The 25013-nt window shown below is 44.9% G+C and overlaps 1 protein-coding gene across 1 annotated transcript in view; it reads left to right on the forward strand.

The window, feature by feature from the left end:
- Positions 1 to 3646: 3646 nt before the first annotated feature.
- The window catches only part of CCDC62 (coiled-coil domain containing 62), a 54576-nt gene continuing 33209 nt past the window's right edge, over positions 3647 to 25013 (forward strand). Inside the window, exons 1-7 of the mRNA XM_008005064.3 lie at positions 3647 to 3787; positions 6533 to 6725; positions 10526 to 10692; positions 13306 to 13407; positions 15696 to 15867; positions 18963 to 19064; positions 24562 to 24650. Of these exons, the coding sequence (XP_008003255.3) occupies positions 3752 to 3787; positions 6533 to 6725; positions 10526 to 10692; positions 13306 to 13407; positions 15696 to 15867; positions 18963 to 19064; positions 24562 to 24650 (861 nt within the window). The 5' untranslated portion in view covers positions 3647 to 3751. The remainder of the gene's footprint in view (positions 3788 to 6532; positions 6726 to 10525; positions 10693 to 13305; positions 13408 to 15695; positions 15868 to 18962; positions 19065 to 24561; positions 24651 to 25013) is intronic.

Here is a 25013-nt window from a genome sequence, read left to right on the forward strand (position 1 = left end):
TTTTGATAAGTAATATTTCATTCATTTTTAAAAACATGACAATAAGTGATGTTAAACTTTTTATTATTACATAAAAGTCAGTCTGTGGTAGCTTTCTCACTCTTAGTTTAAAAGTTGATAAATTACTGTTTTAAAGGTGAATTTTACCTTTTAGTTCCCTGTTCTCATTATTTGCTAAATTCCTTTATTTAGGAAATCAAATAGGGAGACTGGGAAAAAGTTCATTGGGAACTTCAGTTTGGATTAGACTGTGAGTATAAAATCAGATGCAGTGTCATTCATGTAGCTTTCACCTCTGTCATTTTTTTAAAGTTATGTATTTTTACATTTTTTTGTTTGTTTTAAAGAAAACCTTTGGGGAGCGAAGGTAAAATGATTGAGATTTTTAATTTGTACCTAGTCATCATAATCCTTTTACCATACTCAGTTACTATTTATGAACCATAATCAAAATGAGCCTAATTTCTTACTAGTCTAGATACACAATTGTATTCATTTTTGAGATTGGGTCTTGCTCTGTTGCCCAGGCTGGAATGCAGTGGTGTGATCACAGCTGACTGCAGCCTTGACCTCCCAGGCTCAAGTGATCCTCCCACTTCAGCTTTTGGAGTAGCTGAGACTGAAGGCACATACCACCATGCCCGGCTAATTTTAAATTTTTCTTTTTCTTTTTTTGAGGCAGAGTCTCGCTCTGTCACCCAGGCTGGAGTGCAGTGGCGCGATTGCCGCTCACTGCAAGCTCCGCCACCTCCCAGGTTCATGCCATTCTCCTGCCTCAGCCTCCCTAGAAGCTGGGACTACAGGTGCCCGCCACCACGTCTGGCTAATTTTTTTGTATTTTTAGTAGAGACGGGGTTTCACCGTTTTCGCCAGGGTGGTCTCGATCTCCTGACCTCATGATCTACCTGCCTCGGCCTCCCAAAGTGCTGGGATTACAGGCGTGAGCCACCGCGCTCAGCCAAAAATACCAACTCTTACAATGGTGAAACCTAAGAAACGTGAATTAAAACGCTCCTGACTTCAAAAATTGACATTCAACCCACATTCCTTTACATCTCATCACCACCAACTTACTGCAGTCATCTACTGCTAGGCTGTTTTTAGCAACTACTCAGAATTTGCTTTATTTATTTATTTATTTATTGGCATTTCTGTGATGATCGGGGAAGTAGACCACCTTTCTGTGTTTATTGGCTATTTGGTTTTGGGTTCTGGTGGTGGTGGTGAGTTTTGTTTGTTTTTTGTTTTTGGGGGGTTTTTTTTGAGACAGAGTCTCCCTCTATTGCCTAGGCTGGAGTGGTGTGGCGCAATCTTGGCTCACTGCAACCTCCGCCTCCTGGGTTCAGGCGATTCTCCTGCCTCAGCCTCCCGGGTAGCTGGGACAACAGGCACGCACCACCATACCTGGCTAGTTTTTTGTTTGTTTGTTTGTTTGTTTGTATTTTTAATAGAGACGGTTTTGCCATATTAACCAGGCTGGTCTCGAACTCCTGATCTCATGGTCTGCCCACCTCGGCCTCTCCGTGCTGGGATTACAGGCATGAGCCACGCGCCTGGCCTCGTTTTTGTTTTTTGAGTCAGGGTCTCACTGTCGGTCACGCTGGAATGCAGTGGCATGATCACAGCTCACCGGAGCCTCCATCTCCTATCTCAAGTCGTCCTCCCGTCTCAGCCTCCTGAGTAGCTGAGACCAGAAGAGTGCACCACTACGCCCAGTTAACTTTTAAAAAAAATTTATGCCAGGCAAGGTGCCTTATGCCTGTAATCCCAGCACTTTGGGAGGCCAAGGCAGGTGGATCACCTGAGGTCAGGAGTTCGAGACCAGCCTGACCAACATGGAGAAACCCCGTCTCTACTAAAAATACAAAATTAGGCGTGGTGGTGCATGCCTGTAATCCCAGCCACTCGGGAGATTGAGGCAGGAGAATCGCTTGAACCTGGGAGACGGAAGTTGTAGTGAGCTGAGATCAAGCCATTGGACTCCAGCATGGGCAACAAGAGTGAAACTCTGTCTGGGGGAAAAAAAAATAAAAATAAAAATTATTGGCCGGGCGCGGTGGCTCAAGCCTGTAATCCCAGCACTTTGGGAGGCCGAGACGGGTGGATCACGAGGTCAGGAGATCGAGACCATCCTGGCTAACACGGTGAAACCCCGTCTCTACTAAAAACACAAAAAACTAGCCGGGCGAGGTGGCGGGCGCCTGTAGTCCCAGCTACTCGGGAGGCTGAGGCAGGAGAATGGCGTAAACCCGGGAGGCGGAGCTTGCAGTGAGCTGAGATCCGGCCACTGCACTCCAGCCCGGGCGACAGAGCAAGACTCCGTCTCAAAAAAAAAAAAAAAAAAAAATTATTTTTTGGCCAGGTGCAGTAGCTCATGCCTGTAATCCCAGAACTTTGGGAGGCCGAAGTGGGTGGATCAACTGAGGTCAGGATTTCGCGACCAGCCTGGCCAATGTGGTGAAACCCATCTCTACTAAAAATACGAAAAAACTGGCATGGTGGTGGGCACCTATAATCCCAGCTACTCGGGATTTGCTTGAGGCCGGAGGCAGAGGTTGCAGTGAGCCGAGATTGTGCCATTGCACTCCAGCCCGGGCGACAAGGGCGAAGGAAAAAAAAAAAAAATGTTTTTTAGAGATGGATGAACTCCTGAGCTCAAGAGATCCTCCCACATTGGCCTCCCAAAGCGCTGGGATTACAGGCCACTGCGCCCAGCTTTCTTGATTTTAAATTCTAAGACATTGTCTTGGTCTCCCAAACATGAGCCTGTCAGTAAAGCTTCAAAGAAAGAAATCTTAATTTTGTTTTTCCATTTTCAGATTGTCTTTTTTGAACACAAGGGCATGTTTTACTTGTGTTGAATATGCAAGGGCATATTCAACCAAAAAGTAAAGTTGAAACCCTGTAAGACCGTATTTAGTAATTGTCTTGCTGTCTGATGAGTTAAGCATTCAGGGATGGGCAGCCAGGGCTGAAGTGTGATAAGCCTTATTTTTTCCTAGTCCCTTTCCCACGGGGATGAAGAGGTGACTATGGAAGGACAGGTGAAAAAGCTTAGATTCAACCCAGAATATCGTAGATTTTGTCAGGACAAAGTATGGTGGTTCTCCTCATTGCTTTTCAGGAGCCCCCCAAAATCAATTTCCCCCTCTTCATCTGTGATTCTTGGTTTAAAGTATCAAAGGTGCTAGGGTGGCTCTCAACTGTTACCCCGAGGGCTGGGCTCTGCCTCCACGCATTCGAGTGTCAGGTCCTGTACTTGGAGCCAGCTACACAGGAGCCAGCTACACAGGAGCGAGCACTGCCGAGCTCAGGGTTATTAGGGTGAAGATGGAAGATAGGGGAGTGAGCAATTCAAATGTCAAACCAGGGTGCTGGGGGCGGCGCAGCAGCCTTTATTAACTTCTTCATTCCCTGGGTAATGGTGAAGAGCCGGTTCTTCGAGGCCTTCCAGCGCCGGAGCCTCGGGCGTGGGCAAAAAGCGTCCATACTCAGCCTGAGCCACTTGGGAGCCCCCAGTCTCTGAGGTGGAAGAACAGTGCCCACCAGCGCGGCGGGGCTGCAGCCGGAAAACCCTGGATGGGAGCCCCGAGCCCCGGCGAGCGCACGCCGCGTGGGCGCCAGGCAGGCGGTTGGGGTGCGGGGCTCCGGGGCTCCGGGCTCGCCCCCGCCGCTCGGGGCAGGCGCGCCGATGGCGTTTCTAAGGTGACGCCGTCCACACCGGCCTTCTCCGGGGGCGGAGGAAACACCTATGAACCCTCTGGCAGCCTTCCTTGCCGGACGCCAGGTGAGCGGCGGTTCGGCTGCAACGGTGCACGCTGGTCGAAATCTACGGCTTCTCAAGAACGGTGTCTACTTCAAATGTGAAACAGGCCGGGCGCGGTGGCTCACGCCTGCAATCCCAGCACTTTGGGAGGCGGAGGCGGGCGGATCACGAGGTCAGGAGATCGAGACCATCCTGACTAACACGGTGAAACCCGTCTCTACTAAAAATACAAAAAAAATTAGCCGGGCGTGGTGGCCTGTAGTCCCAGCTACTCGGGAGGCTGAGGCAGGAGAATGGCGTGAACCCGGGAGGCGGAGCTTGCAGTGAGCCGAGACCGCGCCACTGCACTCCAGCCTGGGCGACAGTCCGAGACTCCATCTCAAAAAAAAAAGTGAAACAACACACTGGACATAGAGGAAAACGGTGTCACGACCGTTTCCTTAACCCAATAACACCTTGTTATTCAGCTCAGGTCACAGAGTAGCGCGTACCCGGTGCTTACTGTTTAAGGAGGATGATTGGCGTCTGGGGAGCTACTTTCCCATTTACCTCGCTGGGTGTCCTTAATTTACACAACCTGGCGAGTAGAGAAAGGCGCTCTCTCACAGCTCCACTGTACCAAAAAGTCTGGAAGTGGGCTTGCCCAAAGTTTGCGTCCATCAGTGTAAGACGACCTGCCTTTGTATACTCGGCTTACTGCCTGTTTTCCTGGAGTGGAATATGTGCTCCTTGCCTGGCGGGCTGTGGCCCAGCCACTGGCGCTCAATAAATTATGTTGAATGCATGAAAAAAGGGCTAAGCCAACACTGGAATTCAAGCCTTGGGACTTGAAATCCCTTGACTCCAAATTCCATTTTCCTTGTTAAGACTAGTAACTGTAATTTATTCATCATTCTTATTTATTTTTGAGACAGGATCTGGCTCTGTCCCCAGGGCTGGAGTGCAGTGACGCAATGTCGGCTCACTGCAGCCTCTGCTTCCCAGGTTCAAGCAATCCTCCCGCCTCAGCCTTCCAAATAGCTGGGACTACAGGCACGCACCACCATGCCGAGCTAATTTTTTTATTTTTAGTAGAAAGAGGGTTTCGCCGTGTTGGCCAGGCTGGTCTCGAACTCCTGACCTCAGGTGATCTGCCCACCTCGGCTTCCCAAAGTGCTGGGATTACAGGTGTGAGCCACTGAGCCCCCCTCATTATTCTTGTTTATTTACAAATCTTATTTTTCAAAAAGTAGTAAGGGAGTACAAAGGGCCACTGGTGAACCTTTAATTACTGTCTTTAAGGTGGAACTCTATTAAAGTAACACTTTTAGTTCTTTATTTCATAGGTAGGGACAGCACCATGATTTGAAATGTGGTTTACAGTGTTAATGAGAGCTGATGTTTGTTGAGTGATTACTATGGGCCAGGCTTTGTGCTCAGTACTTTACAGAGTTTGTCTTGTTTAATCTTCGTCACTCCAAGATGTTAAAATGCCATTGCTATCATTTTACAGGTGAGGAAACTAATGCTTAGAGAAGTTAAGTAACTTGCCCAAGGTTATGTAGCCACTAAGTGGCTAATTCTGGGATCACAATTTGGTCAGACCAACTTGTTAGACTTTCAAATGCTGTATACTTAAAAGGAATTATTGTATTAATAGATAATATTGTTAGGTATAAAAATGGCATCATGGTTATATAGGAAATGTTCATTTTTAGAGATGCATTCTGAAGGATGTAAGGGTGAAATGGTATTTTTTAATCAATAAAAGAAAAGGAAATTGAAGCAGCTGTAGTGAAATCTCGATAATGGTAGAACCTAGGTACTGAGTATATGGGAGTTTATCATACTATTGTCTTTGGGTATATGTGAAAAATTTCCTTACAGAATTTGGTTTTTAATTACGTATGTTGTATTTGGACCAGTTACAATATTAAATTGTCCTTAATAGATTGAATATGTATAGATGCCTTAGATGTTATAGTTTTCATGAATATTGAATACTGGAAGACTTAATTTTCTTTTTATAGACTAAAATTCCCATTCTTTAGTAAGAATCATTTACATTTAAACAGTAACATTTCATGGTTTTTTTTTTTTTTTTGAGATAGAGTTTCGCTCTTGTCACCCAGGCTGGAGTGCAATGGCACAGTCTCAGCTCACTGCACCCTCCACCTCCAGGGTTCAAGCAATTCTCCTGCCTCAGCCTCTTGAGTAGCTGAGGTTACAGGCATGTGCCACCACACTGAGCTAATTTTTGTATTTTTAGTAGAGATGGGGTTTTGCCATGTTAGCCAGGCTCGTCTCAAACTCCTGACCTCAGGTGATCAACCCACCTTGACCTCCCAAAGTGCTGGGATTATAGGTGTGAGCCACCACGCCTGGCCACTATTTCATGTTTAACCTGTACTGGGTTACTCAAATTGCTGGGGCAAGGTGGGAGATAATGTTATTGACCGGCAGAGAAAAGGGTTGTTGGCAAAGGGGAAGAAAAAGTGCAGAAATAGGTTTATTTGTTTACCCAGCGGGTTTTAGAAACAGTCCCACTTTTTAGGCATGGCATGTATGGCATGACAGAAAATTGTAGAGAGGCAGAGTGCATGGTAGGTTTTAACTTGAATATGTTTTAAGTATACATAATCTTTGCTGCCATGTTATTAACTTGAAACTTAATTGAACTACTTGGAACTGGCAGCAAAAGAAGATATACTTATTTGGAAAATTGACTTTGACTGATTTGTTATTGATTTCATTCTATTTTGATGTGAAACCACTTTCTATGTTTAGAACATCGGGTCAGAAGTTGAGATTTCCACTATTGAGAAACAACGGAAGGAGCTGCAGTTGCTCATTGGAGAATTAAAAGATCGAGATAAAGAGCTCAATGACATGGTTGCAGTGCACCAGCAACAGCTTCTTTCATGGGAAGAGGATCGGCAGAAAGTATTGACATTGGAAGAACGTTGCAGCAAATTAGAAGGTCAGAAATACTTTCAGTGACAACAGTTATGCACTCCTTTGTGCTAACACATTGATGGGCTTATGGGGAAGACAGAGAGGAAGTAAAGACTGCAGCCCCTGCTGTCCTCAAGTTTAGGCTCATTGGAGACAGGAGGACTTTATGAACAGTGATAATGGGACAGACATATTCAAATAAAGTAGGACAAGCAAAGTATTTCAGCATAAAAAGGGGGCTGGATAGAGCTCCAGTTAACATGGGGTGAGCGCCAGTGGTGAAGCTGAAGTTTTGAACTAGAGTACGAATGAAGATGCCATATGACTAGCCATTCTCTTAAACTAAGCTGAAAGATTTTAAGCTTTTTGTATTGAACTTGATCTTAAGTTCCTAAAATGGTCATCTTTTAAAATTATAGCTATCTGGCCAGGCACAGGGGCTCACACCTGTAATCCCAGCACTTTGGTAGATCATTTGAGCTCTGGAGCTGGAGACCAGCCCAGCCAACATGGTGAAACCCCACTTCTACTAAAAATACAAAAAATTAGCTGGGCGTGGTGGTGCACACATGTAATCTCAACTACTCGGGAGGCAGAGGCAGGAGAATCACTTGAACCCGGGAGGTGGAGGTTGCAGTGAGCCAAGATTGCGCCACTGCACTCCAGCCTGGGGGACAGAACAAGACCCTGTCTCCAAAAAAAAAAAAAAAAAAAAAAAAAAAAAAAAAAATATATATATATATATATATATATGTAGCTGTCTCAAAAATGGTTGCAAAAACTTTATTTGATACCATATTTTCATTCTGTCATTCCCTTAGTGCTGCCCTAAATCTGAATGTTCCATTGACTCTAGGTTGTTAGTAGAATGCATTAGAGGAGAAAACACTAGATCAGTGTAATAGAAAGATAATCTTTTTTTACTTAACATTACTCAAAAGATTCTGTAAATGTGACAATCCAAATCTGTCATTTTTGGTGGGGCACGGTGGCTCATGCCTTTAATCCCGGCACTTTGGGAGGCTGAGGCAGGCCGATCACTTGAAGTCAGGAGTTCGTACCAGCCCAGCCAACATGGTGTACCTTATCTCTACTAGAAATACAAAAATTAGCAGAGCATGGTGGTGCACGCCTATAGTCCCAGCTACTCAGGAGGCTGAGGCAGGAGAATTCCTTGAATCTGGGAGGTGGAGGTGCAGTGAGCCGAGATCGCGCCACTGCACTCCATCCTGGGCGACAGAGTAAGATGCTGTGTCAAAACAAAGAAAGAAACAAACAAAAAACCCAAATATATATATATTTTTGTTTCTTTGATGACCATCTGATTTTACTCTGACCACACCCACACGCATATACACACACAGCGTTTAACATGGTTGCCGATTAAATGCAGTCTAACATCTTATGGCTCTTATATAAACATGTTAAAAGAACAAAGATAACACATATAACATACATAACCCACATTATACGTAGCCATCAGTATTTTATTTTAAAATGAGCAAGATTTGAATAGGCACTTCATGGAAAGAGGAAAATTGAATGGCCAATAAATATATAAAAAGTTTCCTATTCTCATTAGTAATTAGGGAAATGCAAATGAAAACCAAATTGAGATACTATTTTACCTTTACCAGCCTGGCAGAAATTATCGGGTTTTGGTAAAGTATGGCGCCAAGGGAAAGCTGAGATGCTGCTGGCGGGAGTCAGTTGTTACTGCTCGTGTGCAAAATCGTTTGGCAGCATCTGGTGAAGCTGAAGATGTGCATATCCTACAGCCCAGCAAAGCCACTTCTAGAATATTCTCACCCTATAATAGACACATGAATCACTTAAGGGGCTTGTTAAAATTTAGATTCTGATACAGTAGGTCTGGGGCCCAAGGGTCTGCATTTCTAACAGGCATCCCAGGCGATGCCACTGCCGCTGCTGGTCCAGGGACCACATTTTGAGAAGCAAGGCTCTTGAGAAACTCTTGAAAATACGCACCAAGATGCATGTAAAAAGGCCTGGCGCTGTGGCTCACGTCTGTAATCCCAGCACTTCGGGAGGCCAAGGCAGGCGAATCACCTGAGGTCAGGGGTTCGAGACCAACCTGGTCAACATGGCAAATCTCCGTCTCTACTAAAAATACAAAAATTAGCCGGGCATGGTGGCTCATGCCTGTAGTCCTGGCTACTCCGGAGGCTACGGCAGAAGAATTGCTTGAACCTGGGAGGCAGAGGTTGCAGTGAACTGAGATCACACCACTGCACTCCAGCCTGGGCTACAGAGCGAGACTCCATCTCAAAAAAAAAAAAAAAAAAGATGTGTGTCAAAGAATATTCAGAGCAGCATTGGTTTTTTTTTTTTTTTTTTTTTTTTTTGAGAGACGGAGTCTCCCTCTGTCGCCCAGGCTGGAGTGCAGTGGCGCAATCTCGGCTCACTGCAAGCTCCGCCTCCTGGGTTCACGCCATTCTCCTACCTCAGCCTCCCCAGTAGCTGGGACTACAGGCGCCCGCCACTGCGCCCGGCTAATTTTTTTCTATTTTTTAGTAGAGACGGGGTTTCACCATGGTCTCGATCTCCTGACCTTGTGATCCACCCGCCTCGGCCTCCCAAAGTGCTGGGATTACAGGCGTGAGCCACCGCGCCCGGCCCAGCATTGTTTATCATAGCTGCAAAGTAGAAATAACCCAAATGAGGCCGGGCGCGGTGGCTCAAGCCTGTAATCCCAGCACTTTGGGAGGCCGAGACGGGTGGATCACGAGGTCAGGAGATCGAGACCATCCTGGATAACCCGGTGAAACCCCGTCTCTACTAAAAAATACAAAAAACTAGCCGGGCGAGGTGGCGGGCGCCTGTAGTCCCAGCTGCTCGGGAGGCTGAGGCAGGAGAATGGCGTAAACCCGGGAGGCGGAGCTTGCAGTGAGCTGAGATCCGGCCACTGCACTCCAGCCTGGGCGACAGAGCGAGACTCCGTCTCAAAAAAAAAAAAAAAGAAAAGAAATAACCCAAATGATCATCAATATTAGAAATAACCTTTGGTAGGCCGGGCGTGGTGGCTCATACCTGTAATCCCAGCACTTTGGGAGGCCGAGGTGGACGGATCACGAGGTCAGGAGATGGAGACCATCCTGGCCAATATCGTGAAACCCCGTCTCTACTAAAAATACAAAAAAATTAGCTGGACGTGGTGGCGCTCGCCTATAGTCCCAGCTACTTGGGAGGCTGAGGCAGAAGAATCATTTGAACCTGGGAGGTAGAGGTTGCAGTGAGCCGAGATCGTGCCATTGCACTCCAGCCTGGGCAATAGAGGGAGACTCTGTCTCACCAGAAAAAAAAAAGAAAAGAAAACAGAAATAAGCTTTGATGTAATCATTCAGTGGAATATTACCTAGCAATGTTAGTGCACAAACACAAGTTACACACAACTGAGCGAATCTCAGAATCATCATCTTAAGCGAAAAAAGCAAACAGAAGAATTCTCAGAATATGATTCCATTTTTATATGGTTCAAATTAAACTGTAATTTTGAGGCATGTGGTCATTGGTAAAACTGTAGTGAAAAGCTAGGAAGTGATTACTCGAAGATCAGGCTCATGGTTGGGAAAGTAGAAACTGGAGAGATTATGTTCAGGAAGTGACCTCCAGAGGCTTCCAGTTGCTCACAGTTCTGTTTCTTGATTAGGGGTGATACTGTGCATTTCATAATAAAAGGTGTTAAAAGAAGATTATCTTTTTAAAAATTCTCTAGCACACTTTTACTTTTTAACCACCCATTTTGAAAATAATGCATTTTAAGCTGAAGGTCTGACTACAAATTATTGATGAACTTTCCCTCAGGTGAACTACATAAAAGAACTGAAATAATCAGGTCACTCACGAAGAAGGTAAAATCTCTTGAATCCAACCAAATGGAATGCCAAACTGCTCTCCAAAAGACCCAACTACAACTTCAGGAAATGGCTCAAAAGGCAACGCATTCTTCTCTTCTCTCTGAAGATCTTGAGGTTGGGATTATTTTCTGATAAACTTCACTAGTCCAAATTCCCTTTGTGTTTCAGTTATTGAAAAACTAGATTTGGCCGGGTGCGGTGACTCACTCCTGTAATGCCAACACTTTGGGAGGCCGAGGTGGGCGGATCACCTGAGGTCGGGAGTTTGAGACCAGCCTGGCCAACGTGGAGAAACCCTGTCTCTACTAAAAATACAAAATTAGCTGGGCGTGGTGGCGCGCGCCTGTAGTCCCAGCTACTCGGGAGGCTGAGGCAGGAGAATCGTTTGAACTCGGGAGGCGGAGGTTGTGGTGAGCCGAGATCTCGCCATTGCACTCCAGACCGGGCAACAAGAGGGAAACTCTGTCTCAAAAAAAAAAAAAAAGAAAAGAAAAAAAAATTAGATGTAAATGTTTCATTAAAAACGCATGTGAGGCTGGGCACAGTGGCTCGGTGGCTTATGCCTGTTATCCCAGCTCTTAGTTTGGGAGGCTGAGGTGGGAGGATTGCTTCAGCCCAGGAACTCGAGACCATGCTTGGCAACATGGCAAATGCCTGTCTCTATAAAAAAATGGAAATACAAAAATGAGCTGGGGGTGGTGGTGTACTGCTGTGGTGTCAGCTACTTGGGAGGCTGAGACAGGAGGATCACTTGAGCCCAGGAGGTCAAGGCTGCAGTGAGCTGTGACTGTGCCACTACACCCCAGCCTGGGTGGCAAAACAACAACAAAAAAGCACATGTAAGCCAAGCACAGTGGTGTGCGCCTGTAGTCCCAGCTTCTGGGGAGGCTGAGGCAGAAACATCGCTTGGGCCCAGGAGTTCAAGTCCAGCCTGGGCAACACAGTGAGTCTTCATCTCGATAAAAAACAACAATCACAACAAACAACCAATGCAAAAATACATACGTGTGTGTATGAAGGTATCTACACTCATCCACCCCTTGTAGTTCTGTGTTTATCCTACAGTTTTGGTTAGCTGCACAGCACTATCCTGTCTTAGAGATTGAGCTTCAGTACAACCCTTTTTAACTGTTACGCCATTTGGTTTAGTAGTATCTACCATTTAATCAACAATGGGTTATTTTAGAAAGCTTTCCTCAAAGATGAGAGGGTATCATCAAGTTTTGGTAGCTTCAATGATGTTTTCTAAATTATTGCGTCTTTTTATTTTTGAGATGGAGTTTCGCTCTTGTTGCCCAGGCTGGAGTACAATGGCACAATCTTGGCTCACTGCAGCCTCTGCCTCCTGGGTTCAAGCAATTCTCTTGCCTCACTCTCCCGAGTAGCTGGGATTACAGGCACGCACCAGCACGCCCAGCTAATTTTGTATTTTTAGTAGAGACGGAGTTTCTCCATGTTGGTCAGGCTGGTCTCAAACTCCCAATATCAGGTGATCCGCCCGCCTCAGCCTCCCAGAGTGTTGGGACTACAGATGTGAGCCACTGTACCCAGCCAATTATTGTGTCTTATAACGCTAGTGGCATATTGGGAATAAAACCTCTAAGACTTGTTTTTTGAGCCCGGCACGGTGGCTGACACCTATAATCCCAGCACTTTGGGAGGCCGAGGTGGGCGGATCACTTGAGGTCCAAAGTCTGAGATCAGCCTGGCCAACATGGTGAAACCCCCTCTCTACTAAAAATTCAAAAATCAACCAGGTGTTGTGGCGGGCGCCTGTAGTCCCAGCTACTCGGGAGGCTGAGGTAGGAGAGTCACTTGAACTTGAGAGGCAGAGGTTGCAGTGAGCCGAGATCATACCACTCCACTCCATCCTGGGGGAAAGAGCGAGACTCTGTGTCAAAAAAAAAAAGACAGATTTTTTTGATTTTGTCTTCTAATTCGTCAGTCATCAGAAATTTTTTGAGTTCATGCTTATAAGAGACGCAGAAAGCCAGCTTGTTTATGTGTTATATCCTTCATCCCAGCTACTCCGGAGGCTGAGGCAGGAGAATCACTTGAACCCAGGAGGCGGAGGTTGCAGTGAGCCGAGATCATCCCACCAGTGCACTCTAGCCTGGGTGACAGAGTGAGACTCCATCTCAAAAAAAAAAAAAAAAAAGCCTGATGGTTATTTTTCTCAACTAGTAAATAGATTGTATACACAATAATTATATCAGATCTAGCACTATGTGTTTTTTTTTAAAATAACTGATGAGTAGGAATACCCCAGTATGAAGTTCTTTCGACAAAGAATATTTTTTAAATTCACAGAATTCACTAATGCTGCTTTGTTTCAACAAAGGAAATCTCTTACTAATACAGTTCTCATTCATTCATTTTCTTCCCTCTTCCCAACCCAAAATTACACATAAAAGATATTAGGAAATAGACATGTTTACAAGCATCATCAACGTAATTCAGTAGGGCAAATACAAGTACTGAGAGGATGGTAGAATTAATAGAGAAATACATATTTGTATTCTTTTTTGATGACTGCTTTCTTAGCCCACTTTGTTACTAAAACAATGTGGGTTTTATTAGCCCACTTCGTTACCAACTCTTTTTTTATTACTAACGAGTCGAACAAGGAAAAAACAAAATGGAGAAAGAAGCACAGACTCTGGCTAGCGAGCGTAGTGAAAGCTTGAAAAGGACTCAAGCAGTATCATCTGTGTTGTTTTCTTGTAGGCTAGAAACGAAACTCTCAGCAACACGTTAGTGGAACTTTCTGCTCAGGTAGGACAGTTACAAGCTCGAGAACAAGCTCTCACGACAATGATAAAGCTAAAGGTAATCAAAAATAAGAATTCTTCCATTTGCCAGAGTGCTTGGTGGTTTATATTCATATTCATTATCTTACCTAAGTCCCTAGCATCCCAGAAATGTGAAGCTACCAATGTTGCTCTTGTTTTTTAAAACGCCCAGTTAGAAATGAGGGAAACAAGTTTAAAATTATGTTCCCAAGGCATGAAGAAAGGAGGCAGGACTCTGCTTCTGGTCTTCTGTCTCCAAGGCCCATTCCATGGGCTGGCAGGTCTGAATTAACTTATTTTCTCCCCGGGTATCCATTATTAGGTCTCATAGAGTTATTGGCAATTAGATTGCTTGATAATTTTTTTAATGGAGAGAAAAACCATTTGCAATCAAGCAGTTGATATAGTCACTAACATGCAATATACAACGATACACAGTCTCCTGCTGTTATGCGTGTCTTTGACAACTGGTATTTAAGGGAACGATGTTGGTATAATGAAATGCTCACGCTAATAAAGATGTGATTTTTCTCAGCACATTGTTTTGAAGTGATTGGGGCAAGTGCTCTTTAAATAGAAAATATTAAAATCTACAATCATGTCTTTAGTCAAGTAGAAGCCAGTTTAGTGGCTTCAACAACCTCTCTGGTTTCCATCATAGCAAACTCTGGCAAAGCTGTAGGTTATGTGTGAAGGTGCTGCCAAGGCATTTCCCCACCATTAAAACAGTGGGTGCATTAGGAAGGGTGTGCTCCTGGAGGCCGGGTGCAGTGGCTCACACCTATAATCCCAACACTTTGGGAGGCCGAGGCGGGTGGATTCCTTGAGGTCAGGAGTTTGAGACCAGCCTAGCCAACATGGTGAAACCCCTGTCTTTACTAAAAATACAAAAAAATTAGCCGGGCATGGTGGCATACCTATAATCCCAGCTACTCTGGAGGCTGGGGTATGAGGATCCCTGGAAGCTGGGAGGTGGACGTTGCAGTGAGCCGAGATTGCACCACTGCACTCCAGCTTGGGTGACACAGCGAGACTCTGTCTCAAAAAAAAAAAAGAAGGCCAGGGACGGTGGCTCACATCTGTAATCCCAGCACTTTGGGAGGCTGAGCCAGGCGGATCATAAAGCCAAGAGATCGAGACCATCCTGGCTAACATGGTGAAACCCTGTCTCTATTTTAAAAAACACAAAAATTAGCTGGGCGTAGTGGCACACGCCTGTAGTCCCAGCTACTCGGGAGGCTGAGGCAGGAGAATTGCCTGAACCCAGGAGGTGGAGGTTGCAGTAAGCTGAGATCACACCACTGCACTCCAGCCTGATGACAGAGCGAGACTTCATCCGAAAAAAAAGGCTGTGTTCCTAGACTGAGAGATTTTATCTGATGAAAATGGTTTCCATTAGAAGCAGATGCCTTCCAGGACATCCTTATCAAAGGATTAAGTAGGAGTCCAGGTTTCAGGCTGAAAGGGATTGACTGTTGTGGGTCTCTCCTGGTGTTAACTGAACTGTGTTCCTGTACTTATTAGAACTGTTATTTTTTGCTACTGGCCTGGTCGCAAAGTTCCATGGGTTTTTGCATGGCCTGCCACAACCCTTTTATTCTGTAAGTCCTAGTGCGAGATGTGCAGACAATGTGATTTTTCAGGCGTGCATTTACGATGCTGTAGCAGAAACACTTAGACTTCAGTCGGGGTAAAACCTCTTAATAACAGTTATTCCAGGTGAGTGGGGGAGGGATAGAACTTTTACTTATTTTTATACTTTTAGGTGTTGTTTGAGTTGCTTTTCAAGAAGCAGATACTTTTTTTGGTAACTAAAACTGCCTCAACAATTAAGAGACTCTAATTTGGTAGGTTTGGAATGATGTTGTTGTGGAGTCTGTCATTTTAACAAGCTGGAAAATGGGAGGGAATGGTGGGCCGTTAGACCGACCTATATAATCCAGAGGATGAGTTTCCCATCCAGGGGCACCTACCCTCTTGTTGCTATTATAGTTTCTTAGGTAATGGAATGGTCTGACTGTAACTTTCTGAGAGAGAGTAAGGGGTAGTGGTTCAGTATATAGTGTCTGAGGCAGCCAGCTAGGTTCAAATGGTGGCTCCACCACTAACTAGCTGTGTAACCAGGGGCAAGGAACATGACCTTTCTGTCAGCTGGCAAGAGCAACAGTACCTCCTCATAGAGTTACTGTAAAGATTAAATGAGTTAATATGCGAAAAGTGCTTAGAATGGAACCTGGCACACAGTCGGATCTTAGTATTATCTTTTCTTTTTGGTTGATTGGAATTTAAGAATGTGGAATAACCGTTTGCAAATTTGGTTTTTAGGACAAAGATATTATTGAGGCAGTCAATCACATTGCAGACTGTTCGGGTAAATTTAAATTGCTAGAGCATGCCCTACGTGACGCCAAGATGGCGGAGACTTGTATTGTGAAAGAAAAGCAAGATTATAAGCAGAAATTGAAGGCACTTAAGATTGAAGTCAGTAAACTAAAAGGTAAGGGAGAGACCTACATTTAAGATACGAGTGTATTATCTTGGTAATGTATTTCTTCATTTGGGTTCACTTAATCTTATGCTTATGAGTAGATCAATTCCTGGCCTTAGGCCCTAATGTGAAATATCCATTTCATTCATATAGGATTATGCTGCAATTTGTGTCTTGTAAGATAAATAACAGAGTCGGGGAAAACTGCAGAATGTATCGTATTTTAAAGTAATCCTGCCTTAGTTGAGGTGGCTGTGCCATTAGCTATTGCTGATACCTGCTTTGTGGCAGACAACATCAGTATCTCAGTGGCAGACAGTCCTAGCATGTATGAAACCCACGTGTCTAGAGGTAAATGGGAGGTGACGGATTACGATTGGGCCTCACTGAGCTTCCCATCTGGGCAGTTCTGCCTCACACGTTTCATCTTCTCCTTGCTAGCAGGCTAGCCCGGGCATTTCTTCCCGTGGTGAGGGCAGAAACTTCTGATTCGGATATTAGGAATTTTTATTTTTGCCAATTTATTTATTTATTTTCGACAGAGTCTCACTCTGTCACCCAGGCTGGAGTGCAGTGGCGCGATCTTGGTTCACCAAAGCCTCCACCTCCCGGGTTCAAGCTATTCCCCTGTCTCAGCTTCTCGAGTAGCTGGGATTACAGGCACCCACCACCATGCCTGGCTAATTTTTGGATGTTTCGTAGAGACAGAGTTTCGCCATGTTGGCCAGGCTAGTCTGGAACTCCTGACTTCAGGCGAATCCCTCTGCCTTGGCCTCCCAAAGTGCTGGGATTTACAAGCGTGAGCCACCACACCCAGCCAATCTTTGCTGATTTAACTTAAAAGATTCAGCATTTGAAAATGTTGTCCTTATGATGCCCTGACCTATGGTTAGCCATAGGTCTTATCTCCATTTGTAGCTTCAGCTAAAACCATAATCATATTATCATCCCCTTGGCAGCAGGAACAGACTCTGCTTCTCTTTTTCAGTGTACTGTTAATAGCACAGCACCAGGGCTACACTCTAGGTGTTTGGTATTTATTGAATGTTTGTATATACTGAGGTAAAATATTCAAGTAGAAAGAAGTCTGTTCTGTCAATATTTATACATTATAAACATTTTATAAATTCAATATTAAAACTTTTTTTTGAGATGGAGTCTCACTGTTACCCAGGCTGGAGTGCAATGGCGTGATCTCAGCTCACTGCAACCTCCGCCTCCCAGGTTCAAGCAATTCTCCTGCCTCAGCCTCCCGAGTAGCTGAGATTACAGGCACCCACCACCATGCCTGGCTAATTTTTGTATTTTTAGTAGAGATGGGGTTTCATCATGTTGGTCAGGCTGGTCTCAAACTCGTGACCTCATGATCCACCCACCTCGGCCTCCCAAAGTGCTGAGATTACAGGCATGAGCCACTGCATCCAGCTTAAAACTTTTTTATTTAAGAAAAGAAAAATAATGGCTGGGCATGATGGCTCACATGTAATCCCAGCACTTTGGGAGGGCAAAGCAGGCAGATCGCCCAAGGCCAGGAGTTCAAGACCAGCCTGGATAACATGGCAGAGCCCTGTCTCTACAAAAAATTAGCCAGGCATGGTGGTGTGATCCTGTAGTCCCAGCTGCCTGGGAGGCAAACTGGAAGGATTTCTTGAGCCCAGGAGGTGGAGGTTGCAGTGAGCCAAGATCGTGCCACTGCACTTCAGCCTGGACAACAGAGCAAGATCCTGTCTCAAAAAAAAAAAAAAAAAAAGAAGAAGAAGAATTTTTATAGAGCTCAGTCTCCAGCCCTCCCTCCCCTTCCTGGAGATCCACAAGTGGGACTGCAGGTTCCAGCCCTCTCCTCACTTGGTGTTTCTGGTGACTAGCTGCATCCTGAGGCTACTTAGGGGCTCCACCCTGAGTCACCTCGTTAGCATGTGCTCTGGTATAATCAACTGGGGCTCTTCATGAATGACAAAAGATGCTTCTGTCACTTAGGAAATTTCACAGGTTTTAGGAGCTCTGTTCCAGGAACAGAGGACAAAAACCAAATCTGTTTCTTCTCATACCACAGACATATTCAAGGAACAGAAGGAAAGGAGGGAAGGACAGTCGGGAGATGGGCAGGTCAGGTCACGCTGGGCTCTGCAGTTTGCGGAAATGAATTTGGATTTCATCCTCAGTGCAGTAGCAAGGCTTTTCACTGAGAAATGACACAAGCAGATTTTTATTTATTTATTTTTTATGTATTTATTTTTGAGATGGAATTTCACTCTTGTCACCCAGGCTGGAGTGCAGTGACGTGATCTCGGCTCACTGCAACCTCTGCCTCCCTCTCAAGCGATTCTCCTGCCTCAGCCTCCTGAGTAGCTGGGATTACGGGCACCTGCCACCATGCCCAACTAATTTCTGTATTTTTAGTAGAGACGGGGTTTTACCAGGTTGGCCAGGCTGGTCTCGAACTGCTGACTTCAGGTGATCCACTCACCTCAGCCTCCCAAAGTGTTGGGATTACAGGCGTGAGCCACCGCACTTGGCCTTTATTTTTATTTTACTTTACTTTTTTTTTTTTTTGAGATGGAATCTCACTCTGTTGTCCAGGTTGAGTGCAGTGGCATGATCTCCGCTCACTACAACCTCCACCACCTGGATTCAAGTAATTTTCCTGCCTCAGGCTCCCAAGAAGCTAGGATTGCAGGTGTGCACCACCACACCCAGCTGATTTTTGTATTTTTAGTAGAGATGGGGTTTCACCATGTTGGCCAGGCTGGTCTGGAACTCCTGGCCTCAAGTGGTTTGTCTGCCTTGGTCTCCCAAAGTGCTGGGATTATAGGCATGAGCCACTGCGCCGGGCAGATTTTGATTTTTAAAAGATTGCTCTGTGTACACTGGGCTGTCACAGGAGAGGCAAGGCTGGCGCAGGGAGGTCAGTCAGATGAGAGCAAGTGAAGCCTCCAACCAGGGTCCTTGCCAGGGGTGGAGATGTTGGCTGTGAAACAGATTTTGTCTATAGATCCAACGGGACTGGAAGGGGCCGCTGAGGATATGAGTGTTAGACATAGTGTGTCTTTGAGGACTGGAAACTAGTATTTATTTGAGAACTTTCTTTTTCTTCTGTTGTGAAGAGGACCTCAACGAAAAGACGACAGAAAATAACGAGCAACGAGAAGAGATCATTCGCCTCAAACAAGAGAAAAGTTGCCTGCATGATGAATTGCTTTTTACTGGTAAAACAGATGATTGAATGTATTTGTAACCTAGACTTGCTATGATGACAGGCTAAAGGAATTATACCTTGCCCAATTTTTTTTTGAGAGAGGGTCTTGCTCTGTCACCCAGGCTGGAGTGCAGTGGTCTTGACTGACTGCAGCTTCTGCCTCCCGGGCCCAAGTGATTCTCCTGCCTCAGCTTCCTTAGTAGCTGGGATTACCAGTGTGAGCCACCATGCCTGGCTAAATTTTGTATTTTTAGTAGAGACAGGGATTCGCCACATTGGTCAGGCTGGTCTTGAACTCCTGACCTCAGGTGATCCACCAGCCTTGGCCTCCCAAAGTGCTGAGATTGCAGGCATGAGCCTGGCTTTTTTTTTTTTTTTTTTTTTTTCTGAGACAGAGTCTCACTCTGTCGCCCAGGCTGGAATACAGTGGCACGATCTCAGCTCACTGCAACCTCCACATTCCAGGTTCAAGCAATTCTCCTGCCTCAGCCTCCCGAGTAGCTGGAATTACAGGCGCGCGCCACCATGCCTGGCTAATTTTTATATTTTTAGTAGGGACAGAGTTTCACCATGTTGGGCAGGCTGTTCTCGAACTCTGGCCTCAGGTATCCGCCCGCCTCGGCCTCCCAAAGTGCTGGGATTACAGGCGGGAGCCATCGCGCCCGGCCTTTTTGTTTGTTTTTAACACCCTTTGCGGGATCAATGAGGACCAAGCAGCGAATGTTAATGCTGCCATCCCGTTCCCAGTCACTGTTTCCTATTCTGCAAAATGAGCTACTCTCCCTTCCAGCTTGAGCGTGTGACTCTGCTTCTCACTAAAAACATAACATAGATGCTCCTTGACTTACAGGGTTACATTCTGATAAACCCCTCGCAAGTCAAAAATGAAGCCAACCTACCCACCAGCATAGCTCAGCCTAGCCTGCCGTAAACATGCACAGAACACTCGCATTAGCCTGCGGTTGGACAAAATCATCTCACACAAAGGCTGTTTTATAATAAAGTATTGAATATATCATGTAATTTACTGAACGTGAAAAACAGAATGGTTGTATGGGTGCTCAAAGTAGGGTTTTTTTATGAATGTGTACCCCTAGAAAAAGGGGGACTGAGGGTAGGTATCAGTAGACCAGAAAGTGTTCATATGATTTTCTCTTTGGAACTTTACCTCTAAATCAATGACTTTCCTAACACAAACCACTGAAAAGAAAGCCCAAAAGAATCATCTTGGCTAGTAGGGATGTAAACAAGCTCTCTATGTCAGCCATTCTCAGTTGGGAGTGGAGAAGGAGGCCTTCACCAGTGGAAACTCTGAGATACTGGGAGTAGGTAAGGAATATGGCAGGGAATGGAATGCAGTTTGTCTATAAATTAATGGGAAAAAAATTAAAGACAAGGTCTCACTCTGTCTCCTGGGTTGGAGTGCAGTGGTGTAATCACAGCTCACTGCAGCCTCCAACTCCTGTACTCAAAGAATCCTCCCGCCTTGGCCTTCTGAGTAGCCTGGCTGAATTTTTAATTTTTTTGCAGAGAAGGGTCTCACTATGTTGCCCAGGCTGGCCTCTAGCTCCTGGGATCAAGTGATCCTCTTGCCTCAGCCTCCCAAAGTGCTGGGATTACAGGTGTGAGCCGCCATGCCAGGCCTAAGGAGTTTTAAGTAAAATGGAATTCTTAGTATTAATCGCTTGTGATTAAAGATGGGGGAAAGTGTGGTATTCTGCCACTAGAGGTCACTATTTTCACCATTTCTAGGATTGCTGCATCTACAAGTAATGATAACCCGTTATGCTACTAAAGATATCACATATTTGTAGCTTTACAGTTGCAGTCAAACAGTCCTTGGACCAGCATTTGTATGCCAGGTGCCCTGCAGTATGCTCAGACGCTCACAGGCCCACAGAATTTTGTACTATACAAATGCCATGCATAAAATGCTATGGGAGGTCAAAGGAAGGAACAAAGCTTAAAGGATACGTTAGTCTCTTTTCTTTTTGATTAATCACTTTTTACCCATGCACCCTACTATGTACTACTAAATAAAATACATGGAATTTGTTAGCTAATATTAAAATAACTTGATTTTGTGAAATATTTTTATCATATCCTAAGGAGATTTCTTTACCCAGGCTGGAGTGCAGTGGTACAATCACGGCTCACTGCAACCTCAAACTCTGAGGCTCAAGTGATCCTCCCACCTGAGCCTCCCAAGTAGGCAGGACCACAGACACATGCCATCACACATGCCTAACTTTTAAATTTTTTGTACGGATGAGGTTCCACTATGTTGCCCAGTCTGGACTGGAACTGCTGGGCTCAAGCGATCCTCCTACTTCTGCTTCCCAAAGTGTTGGGATTACAGGCATGAGCCACCATGCCTGGCATCCTAAATTGATTCTTTAAACATCTTCTCAACTAAAGACAATCTCACACCATTGTCTGAAAACAATTTTTGTATATTTTGTTCTTCTTTTTCAAAATATAGACAATTGGTGGATTTGCATGTTTTAATTATAAAAGTGAAAAAAGTCTACAAAAGAATTTATTTATTTATTTTGTAGACATAAGGTCTTGCTCTGTTGCCCAGGCTGGAGTGCAGTGGTGTAGTCATAGCTCACTGCAGTCTCGACTGTCTGGGTTCAAGTGATCCTGCCACCTCAGCCTCCCGAGTAGCTAGGACTGCAGGCATGTGTCATCACACCTAGCTAATTGTATTTTATTTTATTTTTTATTTTTAGTAGAGGCAGGGTCTCACTATGTTGCCCAGGCTACTAGTCTTGAACTCCTAGCCTCAGATAATCCTCCTGCCTTGGCCTCCCATAGTACTAAGATTATAGGCATGAGCCATCTTGCTTGGCCTAAGCCCAAAAAAGAATTTTTAAAGGTATAACATGATAATATACTGTCAAGTGCTATGGCTAAAGGTTACCATGTTTTTTTGTTTTCGTTTTTGTTTTTTTGGAGATGGAGTCTTGCTCTGTCACCTAGGCTAGAGTGTAGTGGCACAATCTTGTCTTACTTCAACTTCCGCCTCCTGGGTTCAAGCAATTCTTATGCCTCAGCCTCCAGAGTAGCTGGGACTGCAGGCACACGCCACCACACCTGGCTAACTTTTTGTACTTTAGTAGAGACGCAGTTTAATTGTGTTGCCCAGTCTGGTCTCGAACTCCTGAGCTCAGACAATCCACCCACCTCGGCCTCCCAGAGGGTTAGGATTACAGATGTGAACCACCACACCCACTTAGATGTTACCACATTTTATTTGAAGTTGGAATATGTCTTAAAGTTTTACTTTTAAAACTTTTTTTTTCTCTTGCCGACAATGCAGTTTGTTTGTTTGTTTGTTTGTTTGTTTGTTTGTTTGTTTTGAGACGGAGTCTAGCTCTCTGTTGCCCAGGTTGGAGTGCAGTGGTGCGTTCTCAGCTCACTGCAAGCTCAGCCTCCAGGGTTCACGCCATTCTCCTGCCTCAGCTTCCCGAGTAGCTGGGACTACGGCACCCGCCACCATGCCCAGCTAATTTTTTGTATTTTTTAATAGAGACAGGGTTTCACTGTGTTAGCCAGGATGGTCTCGATCTCCTGACCTCGTGATCTGCCTGCCTTGGCCTCCCAAAGTGCTGGAATTACAGGCGCGTTCTTTACATAGGCTGAGAGAACAAAACATGTCTTGTTTGTACATAACTAGGAGTAAGGAGTTTGCAAAGGGAACAATGATACTAGTTTACATTTCTGTGGGTCCTGACAGTCCTGTAGGTGAGCTCTTGTAGACTGAGTGTCTGCCTCAGGTCTTCCAGGCAGAGTCTTGATCAGAATTCAGCAGGTTCCAGGCATCTAAGGCCCTTCCCATTGTTGTTGTTGTTTTTTTTTTTTTTAGACGGAGTCTCGCTCTGTCGCCCAGGCTGGAGTGCAGTGGCGCAATCTCCAGTCACTGCAAGCTCCGCCTCCCGGGTTCACGCCATTCTCCTGCCTCAGCCTCCCGTGTAGCTGGGACTACAGGCACCCGCCACCGCGCCTGGCTAATTTTTGTATTTTTAGTAGAGACGGGGTTTCACCGTGTTAGCCAGGGTGGTCTCGATCTCCTGACCTCGTGATCCACCCGTCTCAGCCTCCCAAAGTGCTGAGATTACAGGTGTGGGCCCCGTTGTTTTATCTTAGGCTGCTTGTTCAGGCAGATAGCAGCAGAGAGTTCCTTACCTCTTTGTTTTCTGTGGCCAACTTGTGAAAATAGACCCAATCCACTTTGATCTCTCAGCTAAACCCAGCAGTGGAGAAAACTATCTGAACTAGGGAAACATTTATATTTACAGTGGCATTGCCTCTTTTGCAAAAGTAGATTATTCTAAAATCAGAGATTAAGGCAACATTCAAATATATATATATATATTTTTTTTTTTTTTTTTTTTCCTTTGACCACCTGCCCTCCCCCACCACCCCCCAACAACCCCACCAGCCAACATTCAGATATATTTAAAATTACTCTGAGGGCCAGATAAAGTAGTTGGTTTTTGTTTAGGGACCATGCTGTATCCAAAACAAGTATCTTTTTTTTTTTTTTTAAGAGACAGTGTCTTGCTGTGTTGGCTCAGGCTGGTCTTAAACTCCTGGGCTCAAGCAGTCTTCCCACCTCAGCCTCCAAAGTAGCTGCGATTATAACAAAACAGGTTTATTTAAACATTAGGAGTACACCCTGCTTGGATGCTGTTAACATGAGAGGCGTGTGGAATTGAGACTCGCTGAGTCAGATGCACTATGGATATCCCTTCCACTGTTAAAATGTCTCGGTTTTGGCCAGGCACAGTGGCTCATGCCTGTAATCCCAGCATTTTGGGAGGCTGAGGCAGGCAGATCCCATGAGGCCAGGAGTTGGAGACCAATCTGGCTAACGTGGTGAAACCCAGGAGTTCAAGACCAGCCTGGGCAACATAGCGAGACCCCATCTCTGTTTTTAAAAATATTTATCTTCTAAAATTTAAAAATAAATAATTAAAGTAATATGTATTAAGTGTAGAGATTTGGAAATCACCCTCATTCTATCACCTACAAAAGGAAAGACAAATAATCCCTGAATCTACAAATCACTTCTTTTTTTTTTTTTTTTTTTTTTTGAGATAAAGTGCTTACTCCATCATCCAGGCTGGAGTGCAGTGGCGCAGTCTCTGCTCACTACAACCTCCACCTCCCAGGTTCAAATGATTTTCCTGCCTCAGCCTCCCAAGTGACCGGGACCACAGGCATACAACACCACACCTGGCTGAATTTATATATTTAGTAGAGATGGGGTTTTGCCATGTTGGCCAGGCTAGTCTAGAACTCCTGACCTCAAGTGATCCACCCACCTTGGCCTCCCAAAGTGCTGCAATTACAGGTGCGAGCCACTTCGTTCAGCCATTCTGCTGTTTTTAAGTTCAGGAACAACAAAAATGTCAGCTGAGCATTGAATTGTTGGAAATGGAGAGATTTGTGTTGATACAGCTGATGAAAAATGTTTAATAATACTTGTTCTTATATAGTAGAGAGAGAAAAGAGGAAAGATGAATTGCTTAATATTGCGAAGTCAAAGCAAGAACGCACAAATTCAGAACTGCACAATCTGAGACAGGTATGTCCCCAGTCATCCTTCTCTATCACATAAGAAATGTTTGTAAACAAATAGCAAATTAGAAAAAAGTATGCCTGTCGATTTTGTTTAATTGGTGGTTTGGAACCCTAACTACATTAGTTGTATATCATGCTTATTTATTTTTATTTTATTTTATTTTTTTGAGACAGAGTCTCACACTGTCTCCTGGGCTGGGGTGCAATGGCCTGATCTTGGCTCACTGCAACCTCCGCACCCCAGGTACAAGCGATCCTCATGCCTCAGCCTCCCAAGTAGCTGGGATTACATGTGCCCACCACCAGGCCAACTAATTTTTTGTATTTTTAGTAGAGACAGGGTTTTACTATATTGACCAGGCTGGTC

The sequence above is a fragment of the Chlorocebus sabaeus genome, chromosome 11 (genome assembly GCF_047675955.1).
Source record: "Chlorocebus sabaeus isolate Y175 chromosome 11, mChlSab1.0.hap1, whole genome shotgun sequence".
In the NCBI taxonomy this organism is placed as follows: Eukaryota; Metazoa; Chordata; class Mammalia; order Primates; family Cercopithecidae; genus Chlorocebus; species Chlorocebus sabaeus.